Consider the following 16,210-nt stretch of genomic DNA (forward strand, 5'->3'; position numbering starts at 1 on the left):
TGTACCTTCTATTCTGCTTCTTAAGAGTATACCGGCCTTCATCAAGCAATTGACAGTTGGGATTTCAAGATAATTGAAAGTTTGGAACCTCACAGGGAACTGTTGAAACGCATTGAGCCCACTATGCGGGACATTGACGTCAAACAAATTCACCTCAAGATGCCAGAATGCCTCCTAGAGCAGGAATGGGAAGAAATTTATCAGGTATTATTTATTTAAACTGTTTGATCAATAACACTCAGCAATATTGACCATCCGCTTTACGCTACCCCACTGTTAACGGAGGCCTACATTATTTTAGAAGATAGCCTTGACTTTCATTTTGCACAGTGTACTAATTCAGCATGATCAGAGAGCAAAAATAAAACCTATATGAACTCTTACCAGTCATTTCTATAAATATTTGAGAAGATGATGATGTGGTCCAAGTTACAAGTTGGTAAGCAAGGGAATTAACATCCATGAAGAAAGAAAGGAATAAATGGTGAACTTTAAAATTGGATTTGCTTCTTATTTTATATTCTCTTATCGTTACCCTGGGATAGAAGGTTTGTGAATTTTGCTCTGATTATTGATGTTTTCTTGAGTTTACTTACTTGTAGTTGGATGTGTATTTTCTGATATTATTTTCATCAAATTTTATTGAAAGTTTTACAAAGAATATAAGAACTAATTCAAATGAATAGCAATAGCACTTAGACTTATATACTGTTTTATAGTGCTTTACAGCCCTCTCTAAGTGGTTTACAGAGTCAGCATATTGCCCCCAACAATCTGGCTCCTCATTTTACTGACCTCAGAAGGATGGAAGGCTGAGTCAATCTCCAGCCGGTCACGATTGAACTGCTGGCAGTTGCAAGAGTCAGCCTTCAATACTGCATTCTAACCACTGTACCATGAAGGCTGTAATAAAGAGTGAAAGCAAGGAAGAAGAAAGTGAAAAGCAAAGGTGCAGAAAGAAAAGATAAAAAGAAATAAAAAGAAGCTTCCAATTTCCTTTGCAACAAATATAAGTACAGTTACGAAATTATCTCCTGCCCCATGATTACAAAAGAAGACTCACTTTTCAGTTTTTCCCTAGTCTTCAAAACCACAGGTTATACTGTAGCCACAAATTCTGCGTTATTTTCTGTTTTATGTAAAAAAGTCCATAAAGAGTGGAAAGGAATCTTTTGAGTTTTGAATATAATAAATAAGTACCCTCCACCTCCTCTTTCTGATTTGCAGATTTGTGACACAAAAGGAAGAAAAGCAAGTGGAAGCAAACTGGTAGAATGCCTGTGTAGATCAGACAAAGAACATTGGCCTAAAACTTTCCAAATTGCACTGCATGAGACTGGATGCGAAAAGCAAAGCAGACTATGGGATTTAAAAGGAGGTATTGTCATATCACATCTTTGTTTTACTCTCCATTCAGTTTCTTTCTTTCTCTTGGAAGACTTCCAGAATAGAGAAAGTTACGAGAGGCAGAGTCACCAATTGGAATGTCAGTGGGGTGTGTGTGTAGTGATGGTCATAATCAGGTGACTGAAACTCCTCAGTTTTAACTTGCATGTGCCTTAAAACTGGAAAGGTGTCCATTGCCATGTTGTACAGGTAGTCCTCACTTAAAAAGTCTAATTGGGACCTGCAACTAAGTGGAGCAGTCACTGAGTGGGAAATCACATGCAACTGTAATTTCTGGCTAGAAATAGACAATAGACTCAAGTTTCACACCTTTGGCTTTGTTTGCTTCCTAACTACTCCCCTGCCCTTTGGGCTACTCAGAGTACTTTCCAGCATTCATGCTGAAAGACAGAGGTGCATTACACAAATAGCTTCCAGTACTCTCTTGAAATCCTTTCCTCTCCGATATCTTCATTATACAAGTGGGGAGGCAGATTGGGGGGGGAATGTAGAAAAAAAGCAAGCAATTTCTGTAGGTAATCACTCCCTTACCTGACCTTTTCCAATTGCCTGTACAATCACATTGCTTTTGAAAAGAAAAGAAAGCAGCTTACTTTTGAAATCCCTTCCTCTCCAGTCTCTCAACTAATGTCACTTAGTGAAATGGGTGGGGTAGAAATGCAATGAATATATAAACAAAAAAGTATGTAGAAATTCAGTCACTGGAGCAAGGCTATTCAGATAGGTCCTTCCACATTGTTTTGGATTGGCAACTTGCAGTGTTTCTGCATTCATTAGAACATATTTTCATTGTGTTCCCACAGACTTCTCTGTGTCACATTCAGATGATAATGCAGATGTTGAAATGGAAAATGAAGATGAAAGCAGCTGTGTTTTTCAAATACAAATTTCTGAAGAAGCAGAATCTGATAATCTTTGTGGGAGTTCATGTTCAGCTTCAGGTAAGACAGCTGGAAAACTGGACAGTTGGAAAACTGCCTTGGGTTGGGGGGGCGTGGCCAGCATTGCAGTGGTATGGCGTGGAATTCCGGGGCTCCGGAAAAATGCCGATATCCCAGCCAATCCAGGGGATCCCCAGGGAATATAGCTGTCCTGTAGGGACAGTGAAGAACGGAGGCGCAGGCTGGCACGAACAGGCAAGTTCTCTGAAGTGCCGGCATCATCCTCTGACCCAGCGGTGAGGGAAGACAGCCATTAGGAGCTGTCAAAAGCCCGGGCGGCCACACGAAAGAAGAAAAGAGAAGAGACTGAGGCAATTATCTGGGTGAGAAACTGAGGTCTTGGAAACAGGATTCCTTTTATATATTTAAATCCTGAACTTTTAAAAAAAAGTTTTTTGAAAGACATGACAAAGAGGAGAGGGGAAGGAGAGGAATAAGGCTACCTCCCCAATTCCGGAAACGCAGCGAAGAAGTGAAAGCCATTAATAAAGACTAATTACAGAAAACTGAAAAGTCAATTTAATGAATTGAAAGCAGATTGGACAAAGAGGTTTTGTTTGGCTAATGAATTGTTTTTTGAAAATTTGAATTTTGTAGCTGGGAGCGCAAAGTGGAAAGAAGGAAAGTATATTTATATTTTTAAGAGTATTTTAAGTGAATTGTAGTGTCATCTAGTGGTGACAGAGAAAACTAAATAGCCATACGCAATAAAGGAGAAGATGAGAGCAGAATGACCTTGGACAATGTTTTGGAAACTGGCAAGATTTTGATAAGAAGTAGTCTTGTGATTTTGTAACAGAAGGAGGGGGAAAAAAAGAAGAACGAAAGCTTTTGTAAACTACTATGATTGAGCTGTTTTTTTTTCCTTTTGCTTGAGGGACTTATAAATTTTAGAAGATTTTGGAATAGTGGTATTTTGGAATATTATTATTTTTTCCTTCTGTTTTTCCCTTTCCCCCCCCTCTTTTGGTTTCTTCTTCCTGGATTTAAATTTGTGTGCTTGGTATGGTTTTTGTTTTTTCTTTTGGCTTTCCCCCCCATTTTTGTAAAACTGCTTTGGGTTCAATTCTGTGCATTCTTCTAGGAAACGTTTAGTAGCTTCTCAAGGAAAGAATCTGTACTACCAAAAGTCGTCATATCACTTACTTAGGGCAGAGGAGTACTGTGTTTTCCTGAAAATAAGACTCTGTCTTATATTTTTTTTGAACCCCAAAATAAGTGCTTGGCCTTATTTTCGGGGAAGTCTTATTACTTTGGGGCACTTGGCGCAAGACGGGGCTTGTCTTACCATCTTACCTGATTTCCAGCTCTGTCTCCCTAACCCTAACCCTAACCAGAGGAAATGGCGGGGACTGGCTGTGCATGTGTTTAAATATTTTTGGGGGCAGCCTTATTTTAGCACATCCGCTCAAAGTCCAATTGGGCTTACTATCCGGGGAGGTCTTATTTTCGGGAAACCAGGTGCCCAAGGTGGTACCTGCGGTACTTATATTTCTTGAAAAATTTCAGTGCTGTCCCTACAGCCCCTTGTGGATGAATATTATGGCATTTTCTAATGTGATTAAATATAGAAATGGTTCATTACCAAAAGAATACTCATTTATTTTAAAATAAATTACATTTACCTTTAATGTAGTTTGAAGCACCAGCCACAGGCCAGTAAAGGACCTTGTTCTGAAATAAGTTGGAATGCAATTATGGTTGATGAAGCAAGAGTTCTTTTAAGAGGATTAGTATACCTAACACAAATTCTATGTATTTTCACCTCAGCATTTTCTCTGGGAGGTGTCTTTCACAGGCCTATATGAGAAAGCTTGCAGGGTATTTTCTTGTTTTGAAAAATGTTCCTTTTTGACAATTGAACGTGGGTCAGAAGCACAATTCCTGCCCGTTTATTTATTTATTTATTTTATTTTATTTTATTAAATTTTTATACCGCCCTTCTCCCGAAGGACTCAGGGCGGTGTACAGCCAAGATAAGACACAGGAATATATACAAATTAAAACATTTAAAACCTAGCAAATTACAAAAAGGCTGATAATTAAAATTTAGCTTTAAAATTTTAGAAATATTAATAAAACCCCGAATTAAAATTTAACACTATTATGCCAGTCCCGCTTGAATAAATAGGTGTGTTTTTAGCTCACGACGGAAGGTCCGAAGATCAGGCACTTGACGTAAGCCTTGAATCAGACAAAAAGACCTTCAGACTTTTATTTAGAATTGCTTCAGGCTCTAACCACTGGGTAACTTGTTTAAACCAAGTCACCCAGCCTATAAGCATTTTCACACATCATTATACAAAATGACACAGGCATGCAAAAGTTTTTCAACTTTGTACGTATGGTTATTTGCTTTTAATCAGTTTTATGCCAGTCTAAATGAACAACAAAAAAAAAAAAAGACATACTGAGGGTAAAGAAAACCAAGGAAACACCTACCCTTAATTGTTACCTTTTATAATGGTAAGCTATGACAGAAAAAGATTCTTTAGAAATTACCAGCTGACACCATCTCTGCAAGAGCCAAGTGATCTTATGGTTCTTCCTCACAGGGAAATTACTTTCATGGCCTTGATGAGGAGACAGTTGTTAAGTAAATTTTGCCCCATTTTATGATTCCCCCCCCCCCCAGCCACAGTTTTTTAAGTGCAGTTGTTAAGCTAGTAACACGGTTGTAAAATGAACCTGGCTTCCCCACTGACTTTGCTAGTCAGAAGGTTGCAAAAGGTGATCTCACATGGCCCCAGGACATTGTAACCATCATAAATATGAACTGATTACCAAGTGTCCAAATTTTGATCATGGCTGCAACCATCCTAAGTGTGAAAAATGGTCATAAGTCACTTTTTTCAATGCTGTTGTAACTTCTAACTAAACCACTTAGAGAAGGCTGTAAAGCATTATGAAACAGTATGTAATGGCTGTTGCTTATAGTACAGGAGTGGTGAACCTTTTACATACAGAGTGCTGAACAGCTGATGCGTGGCTCCTCCCCGTGTCCGTGCGCATCTGCACATGCGTACAGCTTTCATGCATCCCCCCACCATGCACTGCCCACACAACTGCGCCATCTGCACATGTGCACAACTTTTGTGCATATGCAGCAGTGCGCGCTGCGTGTGCAATCTCACCATCGGCGCACATGCACAGTTTTTGTGCGTTCAATACACATGTGCAAACACTGCACATGTGCACACTGTGCACCAGTCATCTCGCACACATTCACAAACACACGCATGTGCAGGAGAGCTCCGAAGACCAGCTGGGTCCCCTGAATTGCACGCATGCACACCAGAGGCCTGAACACTAGCTGGGGTGCGTGCGCATGTGCAGCTTCAGGTGAGCTTGGCGACGGCTCGCGTGCCCAGAAAAATGGCTCTGCGTGCTACTTCCTGCATGTGTGCCATAGGTTCGCCATCATGGCTATAGTAGATACTTCATTATACATGCCATACACATATTGTATTTTATATGTGTTACAATTTTTTAAATGTGCTTTTGTTCACTTGTTCTTCTAGATACCTTCCAGCAGACCAGATACGTTCCAAGGAACCCAAGGAGCTATCAGATAGAACTTGCTGAGCCTGCTATTAATGGCAAACACACCATGATTTGTGCCCCTACTGGTAAGATTATATTTCTCTGAACTACAGTAACCCTTAGGAGTAAGCTGCTTGCTGATAGGAATGGAAAGTTATTATAGAGTTCTTTTTCTTAAAAAAAAAGAAAGGCTATAAGAACAATTTCTGAGGGAAAAAAAAAGAAAACCCTGACATGTCTTTTTTTCCTCTTCTCCTGCTATGATGGAGATTTGAATGGTTTGCTAGTGCCATCATCAAACCTTGATTATCCCTTTATGGGAATACTAGACAACCCTGTGATATGTTGAGTCATCCTTTAAGAAGAAGATAATGCAGTCTTAGGTGAAAATTTTTTTAGGGTGACCAGATTAATTTTTTTTATCCCACACTGGATAGTTCTGTGATCACCTAATAAAGACTATATATTATAAATGGGAAAAATAACTGTAGTGGCAAAAGCCTTCCTGAATGTAAGAGGACAAGGAACCTTCTGATCCTTCAGAGGCAACATGTTCCATAATATGGGGCCATCTTGTCCAATTCCCACAAGCTGCTCAAGGAGAAGGATCTTTCAGTAGGCCTTCTCCCAAATGTCTGAGCCAGACAGATGTACCTCTGCGGTATGGACTCTGATACAAGTAGACCTTGACTTACAACAGTTCATTTAGTGACCGTTCAAAGTTACAACGGCACTGAAAAAAGTGACTTATGACCATTTTTCACAGTTACAACTGTTCCAGCATCCCCATGATTATGTGATCAAAATTCAGATGCTTGGCAACTGGTTCATATTTATGATGTTGCTGGGTCGCAGGGTCATGTGATTCCCTTTTGTGATCTTCTGACAAGCAAAATCAGTGGGGAAGCCAGATTCACTTAACTAACTGGGTTAACTTAACTGCAGTTAACAGTTGGTAAGTTAGTTACTTAACAACTGAAGTCACTTAACAACTGAAACAAGAAAGGTCCTAAAGTGGGGTAAAATTCAACTTAACAAATGTCTCAATTAACAACAGAAATTTTGGGCTCAATTTTGGTCATAAGTCAAGGATTATCTGTCGCTCAACGATCAACTTGCAGCCCTCGGCTCAGAAAAGAGTGTATGTCCCCTTTTCATGCAGAATAATTTGAAAGTATTGGAACAATAATAAATCAGGGAATTTCTGCTTAGTTGTGGCTTGATACGATCAGTCAGTCAGATCAAATGCTTTTGGGCAAGGGAGATCAGAGGGTTCATAGTATCTAAGAAAACTTCATATACTTGCTGTCTCTTTTTGTACTATTTACAGTACTAAGGCTTCTTAAACCAATGGATTTGACAGTGAAGGAAAATTATTGAAATTCTGTTGTAAAACATGCATCTATTTTACCTTCATATTTCTTTAAACCCATTTTTGTCACCTGAAATTGTTGCTCCCGTTCCCCATATTTTTAAAATGTGTATATAAATCCCTTTTGCTACTCATTCAGATAAACCAGTGTTTTTCAATCTTAGCAACTTTAATATGCATGGACTTCAACTCCCAGAATTCCCCAGACAGCATGCTAGAAGTCCACATATTTAGAATTGCTGAGGTTGAGGAACTCTGAGACAATGACACGTGGCTCATTTTTGGTGCCAAGTTTAAAGGGATTCTAAGTTTTACTCTTCCATACCTTCTGGGCTTGAGCATCCCTCTTTTATACTGAAGAATTGTGTTGTATTAAAAAAACCCAAACATGGTTTTAGTGAAAATGTCTTTGAAAATATGCAAAAAAGATTCCCATACACAATAATATTAAATAGTAAATAATACTTAAATGGTGCTTCACAAACATCTTCATAGCACAATCTTTAAAGATGGCATTATATTACAACTGAGGGAACAGGTTAGAAAGCAATATTTAGTTAATATTGCCATGTAAATTAATGACTAGGGAGTATGGGTAGTCCTCATTTCGCAACTGCCTTGTTTAGCAAATATTAGAAGGTAAAATGGCATTAAAAAAAGCTTTGTGACCATTTACAACCATCACAGTATCCCAGAGACACGAGATCACTAGTTGTGTGATTTTTCAACTGGCTTGAGCAATAAGCAAATAAAATCATATGTCATGGTGATATGTTTTGCTTAACAACAGCAATGATTCAGTAACTGTAGGGGAAATAAACCTGTTATGGTAAGAGATTTTCCGTGTTGAAGTTTCCAGTCCCAGTTGTGATCTCCTACGTAAGAGGACCATCTGTATGGACTTGCCAGCTTGTAGTTCAAATTTTTAGGCCATTGCTTCCAAATGCATCCAACCGGCCTTTATTCATTTTTACAGGATCTGGGAAGACTTTTGTGTCTATTATGATATGTGAGCATCATCTTTGCAACAGGCCTGCTGGGCAGACAGGAAAAGTGGTCTTCCTCACTACAAAAGTTCCAGTTTATGAACAACAGAAGAAAGTCTTCAATGAATACTTCAAAAATGAGTATGATCTTAGTCTGTCCTGGGCAGATTTCCTCTTGCTTCCTAGTTCTAAAATAATAACAATAGTGTCTCTTTTAGCTATTGATTTAGATTGTTGGTCTACAGCAAAATTCCCCCAACCTTTTCGACTTTGCAGACTGGTGCGGGGGCGGAGGAGAGGGGGCGGGAGAGAGGAGATAAGTTCTGCACATGCAGCTGGCAAGCGTACCTGTGTGCAAAGTTCCAGTTGCGCGAGTTGCGGGCACACCGCCAGCCACTCGGGCAAATGGCGCGCATACACATGGTCGCCTGCCACTTCCCTGGCCCAGTTCAGAAAGGTTCAAGGCCCACTAGTGGGCAATGGCCTGAGGGTTGGGGACCTCTGCTCTTTAGAAAGATGGTCTGCCGTATCTTAAGGATGAAATTTAGTATCCTTGCTTACTTTGAAATCAGTAATGTGTAAAGTGTGCAGTTGTACATGTGATAAGCGCCTATGTTGCAATTAAAAGAAACTCTCAAATATGACTAATTTATGTATTTATATGTGTTTGTCTATATGAGTGTAATTGGATAACCTTGATGTATGTATGTGTGTGTGTGATTGGATGACCTCGATGTGTGTGTGTGTGTGTATATACATATACATACCAAATTTGTGTTTTGCTGATAAAGAAATAAAGGGAGACTAGTATAGATCTATTTCAAGCTATTTAGTTCTCATCAGCTAGCCATACCCTTACATGGATTCGAACTTGGGCTGCCTGCATATTAGGCAGTTGTATTAACCTCTGAGCCACAAGTTCTCCTCCCTTTATCAGCTGAGCCAGAGGAGAGATTAAGCATTTTTCTGTTGAAGCACCTGGTGTGCCCCAGTGTGGGAGGGAGCATACTACTTCCCTTTCGCCTTTCAACTCCAAACCAGGAGCCCTCAGGCAGTCGCTTTCATGACAAACTATTTTGTACCAAATTTATGTTTTGCTGATAAAGAAGCAGTATGCTCCCTCCCACATTGGGGCAGGCCAGGTACTTCGACAGAAAAACACTTAATATGTGTGTGTGTGTGTGTGTGTGTATACATATACACACACACCTCACTTAAAGGCTTAAATAGGGTTGATGGTGTTCTGAGAAGTATCTGTCTCTTTTTTTGCAGCTACAACATTGCAGGCATCTGTGGGGAAAATGCTTCCTTGAGTCCTGCAGGCATAGTTATTGATCAGAATGATATTATTGTCATGACGCCCCAGACTCTTTTGAATTCTCTGAATGATGGGACAATTCTTTCTCTTTCAATATTCACATTGATGATATTCGATGAATGCCACAACACTACAGGGAATAACCCGTACAATATGTTAATGTCCAAGTACTTGGACCTTAAACTGAAGCAAGGTGCACGCTCATTGCCTCAGGTAAGATGATACTGGGAGCTTTCTCATGTTGGTAAAAGAAATATGTCATTGTTAGTAAGTTGTGTATCCTCTTCTAATACATGAAGACAATATGAAAAATGTTGAACCTCTCAAGAAGATAGCATGCATACCTGTACTCCAGGAGACATTTAGTTGGACAATATTGTGGCAGAGATCCACTTTGTCTCCCACTCTATTCTTAAATAACATACTGTATTTTTCGAACTATAAGACACACTGGATTAGATGCACCTAAATTTACAGGAGGAAAACAAGAAAAAAATAGTTTTTGGCCTTTGCGTGTCGTTTTTCACCATCCCCGGCCCCCAGAAGCACTCTGCAGTCCTCTGCATGTCCCATTTTCCGTGGGACGGAGAGGGTGAAAACGTGACACGCGGAAGGTTAGGGAGGCCAAAAACATCTGAATTCGGTTTATAAGACGCACCTAAATTTTCACCCACTTTTAGGGGGAAAAGATGTGTCTTGTACTCCGAAAAATATGGTAATCATTTGAGCTTCACTTTGGGAAAAAAAACTGACTTTGGTAAATTTTAATCCATGAACAAAAAGAATGTAGTTAATGCGTTCAATTAAGTAATTGCACATTGTGGTGCCAAACACATGGAAAGACATGTTGTAGTTGCTTAGTTATTTTAGATAAGATGACTTTTAGGAAGAAACCACAACAACAGTGTCATTCCAGTATCATAAACATAGTCAATACACCCAGAGAATCTGGATTAGATGTCTTCCGTGTTCTCATCATTAGAGTTCCATGGAGTAGATAAGTATAGAGCAGTAGATAGCACAGCAGTCCTCCAGGTGTTATTTCCACTTTCTCCTCTGTCTTATCAGTATTTTTCCCAGAGTTATAGGAGTATAATGTCTATTCCATTCACCAGTAGGTGGCACCTTCAGCTTAACTTCAACATTGCAGAAATTCTAACAGGTTCCGTTTGTGTTTATTCAAACAAATAATCAAAACTCTGACAATTATTCTAGCATTTTAAAATGCTTTATTGCCAGTAAAAATTAGAGATCCAATCTTTCTAAGTTTTTAAAGGTTTTGCAGTCTCTTCTTAAAATCTTTTCTTTCAGGTCTGTGATTTGTCTCGTTGTAATTGTTCGCCGCTTAAACAAACTTTTCAGAGTCTCTTTTCCAGAGTTTATTTTCTTTAGGGTAGGTTTTAGGTAAAAAAAGGGAGTCACCTCATCCAGTTCCAGTCACTGTTCATCCATATAGCTCCAGCACATTCTTTGTTTCTTCGGCTGCCCCAGCTTCATGGCAGCCATAATAGCTGCCTCTCCTCTTTGTCAGATGAGAGGGAATTAGCCCTGGTTCAAGCAGGGGAGCCGCCACTCTCCGGGACCTGCCAGGCACCCCTCCACTCTTTGTCACCCCTAGAGGGTGACTTTAGCCCTTTATAAGGCCTTCCAGCGAAGGGATTCGGTGCGAGTTCGCAGTGTCCCACTCTTTGTGTCCAATATTATCACGATATCAACTGGAATTTTTTTTTCCTAACAATTAGAAATATTGTTGTTACACACCTTTGAATTGTACCTGACTCCGGATAACTATATGGATAAAAGTCTGATAATTTCTGGGATTAGAAACTGATGATTTGATCCACCACTAGCATCTAACAGTGTTTTGCTATTTATCTTAGAAATGTATTCCCCTTTTAAATAAATGAAAATAAATGCAATGGTATGTTCTGTAGATTGAATGCTGGGAATGGCAGGGGGAGGAAGAATTTCAGAAAAGAATATTCCTGGGAAAGGAGAAAGTTTGAGAAAGAAACTCAGAAAAATCCATCTTGATTTTTAGAGAAAGCCTGGCAGGCTTTCAAGATTCTGTTACAATACCTCAACAACAATAAAGAGCATTCTTGAAATTCCAACCATTCCTGTTTATTGACCTGGCTTAGTTCAAATGACTCACAGTAAGATTTAGAACATAGAATAAGTTGGAAGGGACCTCAGAGATCTTCTAGTCCAAGCCCTTGCTTGATCATGAGACCCTACACAAGGGCTGTCAAATTCCCGACCCATTAGCCGGATGCGTCACATGCTGGCCACGCCCACACCAGGTTTAGTGAAGCGGGAAAAAGTCCTTGCCTGATACGTTATGTGACGACGTGAATTTGACACCCCTGCCCTACACCATTTCAGACAAATGGTTGTCTAGTCCAGGGGTCTGCAAACTTGGCCCTTTTAAGACTTGTGGATTTCAACTCCCAGAGACTTGAACTCTGGGAGTGGAAGTCCACAAGTCTTAAAAGAGGCAAGTTTGCAGATCCCTGGTCTAGTCTCTTTGAAAGCCTCCAGTAATGGAGCACTCACAATGTTTTGAGGCAAGGTTGATTTGGAATTGTTTTTAACGAGAAACAGGATAGAAAGTAACAGAAATATATATCTCCTAACACTTAATTTCTAAATACTATGATGGAGTATTTTTATGTAAAGAATCTTAAGATATTAATTTAAATGATAATTATTTAATAGTAGTACTGGTATTTCTTTGAATAAGATTAAAAGGTCATTTCTCTTCTGATTTCAATTGATCTCTATCAGGAAAAGCTATAAGTGGCCAATGAAAATAGTGAAAATAGAAAATAACTTCGCCTCTTTTTTTCTTGTTCTTTCTTTTCATGTTTTACTGTCTTCATTGATGGGCGGTACTTTTGCTTTAAAGTGGATGTGAATGTATTTTAATTATTCAGATTGTAGGATTGACCGCTTCCCCTGGCATTGGCAATGCCAAAAACGTAGGTGAGGCCATAGACTACATCTGCAAGATTTGTGCTTCACTCAATATTGAAGTCATCTCAACAGTCAGAAAGAACGTAAAGGACCTAGAGGAAATTGTTCATAAACCTGAAAAAAGTGAGCTATATTCTAATTCTCTCTATTGGAATAACAAATAGTTATTTTTTTTTAAAGGAATACATGTAGTTCTTCAGTTTAATGACCATGCTTGGGATTGGGATTCCAGTTGTTAAGCAAAAGAGTCATTAAGTGAGATAATCACGTGACTACTTCAGTCAGGGACTATAATTGCAGCACCCCTCTCCCTGCCCCCCCCTTGTAGTCATTTAATAATATCCTAGGTCAGGGGTCTCCAGCCTTAGTAACTTTAAGACTGGTGGACTTCAACTCCCAGAGTTCCTTAGCCAGAGTTGGAGTCCACCAGTCTTAAAGTTGCCAAGGTTGGAGACCCCTGTCCTAGATCATTAAGCAGGAGTCTCAGGATGGAGGGGAACCCTTTAGGTTGCAGAAACAGAGCTAAAATCCGGAAGATTTTAAAACCTTGATGATTTAAAAAAGCTCCTTTTCTGAAGCCCAACAGAAAGGCAGGCTGGAAATTTCATTGAGGTAGGAGCAGAGCTGAGACTATCCCCCAGCAGACAGACAGCTCCCAGAGATGAGAGGGAGTCCCTTCATCTTGCAAATCTTCCCTGCCAGCTTCCCCACTGACTTTCTGGGGAAGCCAGCGGAGAAGATTGCAAATGGCAATCCCGGGATTGCAAGGCGCTTAACAACCGGTCATAAGTGTGAACAGGTTGCCAGGCCACCCAAGTCAAGATCATATGACCATGGAAGAGGCAAACAAATTTATAAAGGCTGGGGGTATTTATTGGTCATAAAAGACCCTTTCAAGGTCATAACTTTTGAACAGTCATTAAACAACCTGTCATGACCACTTTTAACCTTGAAATCCCTTACAATGCAATTATGCTGCCTCCCTCCAGTGCCTCCACTCCTCCAAATTAAGAGGAGATATACGTAGATAGGAATAGGTAAGTATGGGGCTTCATTTTGTTTTCATAGTGGCTAAATGGTTGCCTCCAAGAAAAGCCCGACACATGCATGAATCTTGTTCCCCAGAAATTTATACTAACAAACAGTTTTTTGTGTAATGAAGGAAATATATTAACACCACACAACCATATTTGTCTCATGTTTCCCTCTGCTGGAAATAGGTGTGGGGAATGCCCATGAAATCTGGTGTCAATCTACCTGTAGCTCAGATTGGATTGCTTTCTAGACACATTCACTTCATAGTTCTGTTGAGACTTGATAGTGGGATGAACTGCCATAGAACCCATCTCTCAGTGGGATGAACCCATAATTGGATAACCCATTCTGAAGAGTTATAGTGGATGTACTCAGTGGTAAAATCCAAAGTTTTTTACTACCAGTTCTGTGGGAGTGGCTTGGTGGCTGTGGCAGGGGAAGGATATTGCAAAATCCCCATTCCCACCCCATTCTGGGGCCAGCCAGAGGTAGTATTTGCCAGTTCTCTGAACTACTCAAAATTTCCGCTACCAGTTCTCCAGAACCTATAAGAACCTGCTGGATTTCATCCCTGGATGTACTATATTGGAGGTCTCCAGCTCCTGGACCATGGCCCACTATTGGGTCTTGAGCCGCTCGGAACTGGGCTGCAAAAGTGACGGGCAGGCACGTGCATGCTCCATTTGCATGAATGGTGAATGCTTGTGCCCGCCGCTCATGCAATGGAGCTGTACGTATGCCCTTGCCTGCCGCTTGCACAGAACCCGATCACAAAATGGCCACAATTGAGATCCAAATTTCTGTTGCTAAGTAAGACATTTGCTCAGTGAGTTTTGCCCTATTTTATGACCTTTCTTGGCACAGTTGTTAAGTGAATCCCTGCAGTTGTTAAATTAGAAACATGGTTGTTAAGTGAATCTAGCTTCTCCATGGACTTTTCTTGTCAGGTCACCAAAAAGGTGATCACATGATCCCAGGACATGGCAACCGTCATAAATATGAGTCAGCTGCCAAGCATCTGAACTTTGATCATGTGACCATGGGATTCACAAGTATGAAAAATGACCATAAGTCACTTTTTCCGGTGCTATCGTAAGTTCAAATGGTCACTAAATGAATTGTCGTAAGTCAAGGATTTATTCCATGCATCTGATGAAGTGGACTCTACCTTATGAAAATGTATGCAAGAATAAGTTATAATTTAAAGTGCTCCAAATTTCATTCAGTTTTGTTTGTTCAGCAGAACTAGGCTAGCTATACTTCTAAAGCAGCTGCCTTTTGAAAAACAAACATTTTGAGCCACTTTACTCTCTCACGTTGTTGTGTCAGGTAACAACTGCGGCAATATACTTGATGACTAGTATATTGGGATTATAGCTGTATCCCTGAAGGACAAAAGTATTTAAAAAGGTAGCATAATAAATTAGTTCCCCACATTCTAAGAAACCTTTAATCTTTTCTTGAACAAAAGAAAAGACCTGTAATAATTTTAAAATAATTAAATGTGCGGCTAATAGCACACTAAGAAAGGCGGTTTCTTTTTTATTTTTACTGCAGTTATTAGGCTCGTTGGGACTCGACCACAAAATCGCTTTGTAGATATTTTATCTCAGATGATGTTGAAAGCAGAGGCTCTAGCAAGACAATTTCATCCTATTGGTAAGACAATTGAGATTGCTTGGTGATGTCAGTTATATGCTCCATTGATGTAACATGGTTGTGTAAAATCATCACTTTTTTCTACGACCTGATCAAAGCTGTCTCTTTCTAAGAGCATTATTTTTTAAATAAGATGTGTATATGCATGTACATATAGATATGCACACATACATTATATAGATATATCAATCATTACATAGTGCAATTAACACCATTCATCCCAACAATTATAATTCAGTTCACTGTACTATATAGCTCTGCAATAAAACAGACTTTGTATACATAGTATATTCCTCAGTGCATAATACAGCTGAATTTTCATTTCAAAATAGTATAAACTGCATATTAAAGTATACTGTGTTATACAATTCACATTAAGAGCTGTGATGATGCAGTATTGCAGGATAATTCTGCCAGCTGCCAGCAATTTGATTCTGACTGGCTCAAGGTTGACTCAGCCTTCCATTACCCAGATTTCTGGGGACAATATGCTGACTCTGTAAACCACTTAGAGAGGGCTGTAAAGCACAATGAAGTGGTATATAAATCTAAATGCTATTACTATGCTGTACAATTCACATTACTGCTCAGTATATTAAATATACTACATAAAACTCAGTACTAAGCAATACAAACTTACCTAACACAAGACAAAATGTCACATATTGCACCATAATCCTAAAGAGAACTCAAAACACATATTCTCTCTCTCCCTCTTTTTCTCTCTCTCACACATATCTCTGTCTTATCTCTCTATCATTATCTATCCATCCATCCATCATTTATTATTTCTCTGTATCTATCGTCTCTCTATCTCTTAATCTATCACGTTTATGTTTCCATCCAATTTAGACTGTCATATACTGTACAGTACAGTACTGTACAGTATTTATTTTACTTATTTATGTGGCCCACCCCTCTGACACAGATAATTCTAGGAGGCATACAAGCATTAAAAACAAATAAGTACAAA

General features: G+C 39.4%; 1 protein-coding gene across 2 annotated transcripts in view; it reads left to right on the plus strand.

Moving 5' to 3' along the window:
- Positions 1–16,210, plus strand: part of RIGI (RNA sensor RIG-I) — a 54,062-nt gene that overhangs the window by 26,230 nt on the left and 11,622 nt on the right. For both annotated transcript variants that reach the window (XM_058167176.1, XM_058167175.1), the window contains 8 exons: positions 26–204; positions 1,228–1,378; positions 2,211–2,348; positions 5,870–5,977; positions 8,240–8,390; positions 9,522–9,780; positions 12,504–12,666; positions 15,136–15,237. In XM_058167176.1, the coding sequence (XP_058023159.1) occupies positions 124–204; positions 1,228–1,378; positions 2,211–2,348; positions 5,870–5,977; positions 8,240–8,390; positions 9,522–9,780; positions 12,504–12,666; positions 15,136–15,237 (1,153 nt within the window). In that variant the 5' untranslated portion in view covers positions 26–123. The remainder of the gene's footprint in view (positions 1–25; positions 205–1,227; positions 1,379–2,210; positions 2,349–5,869; positions 5,978–8,239; positions 8,391–9,521; positions 9,781–12,503; positions 12,667–15,135; positions 15,238–16,210) is intronic.

Source organism: Ahaetulla prasina, chromosome 2, assembly GCF_028640845.1.
Source record: "Ahaetulla prasina isolate Xishuangbanna chromosome 2, ASM2864084v1, whole genome shotgun sequence".
Lineage (NCBI taxonomy): Eukaryota > Metazoa > Chordata > Lepidosauria > Squamata > Colubridae > Ahaetulla > Ahaetulla prasina.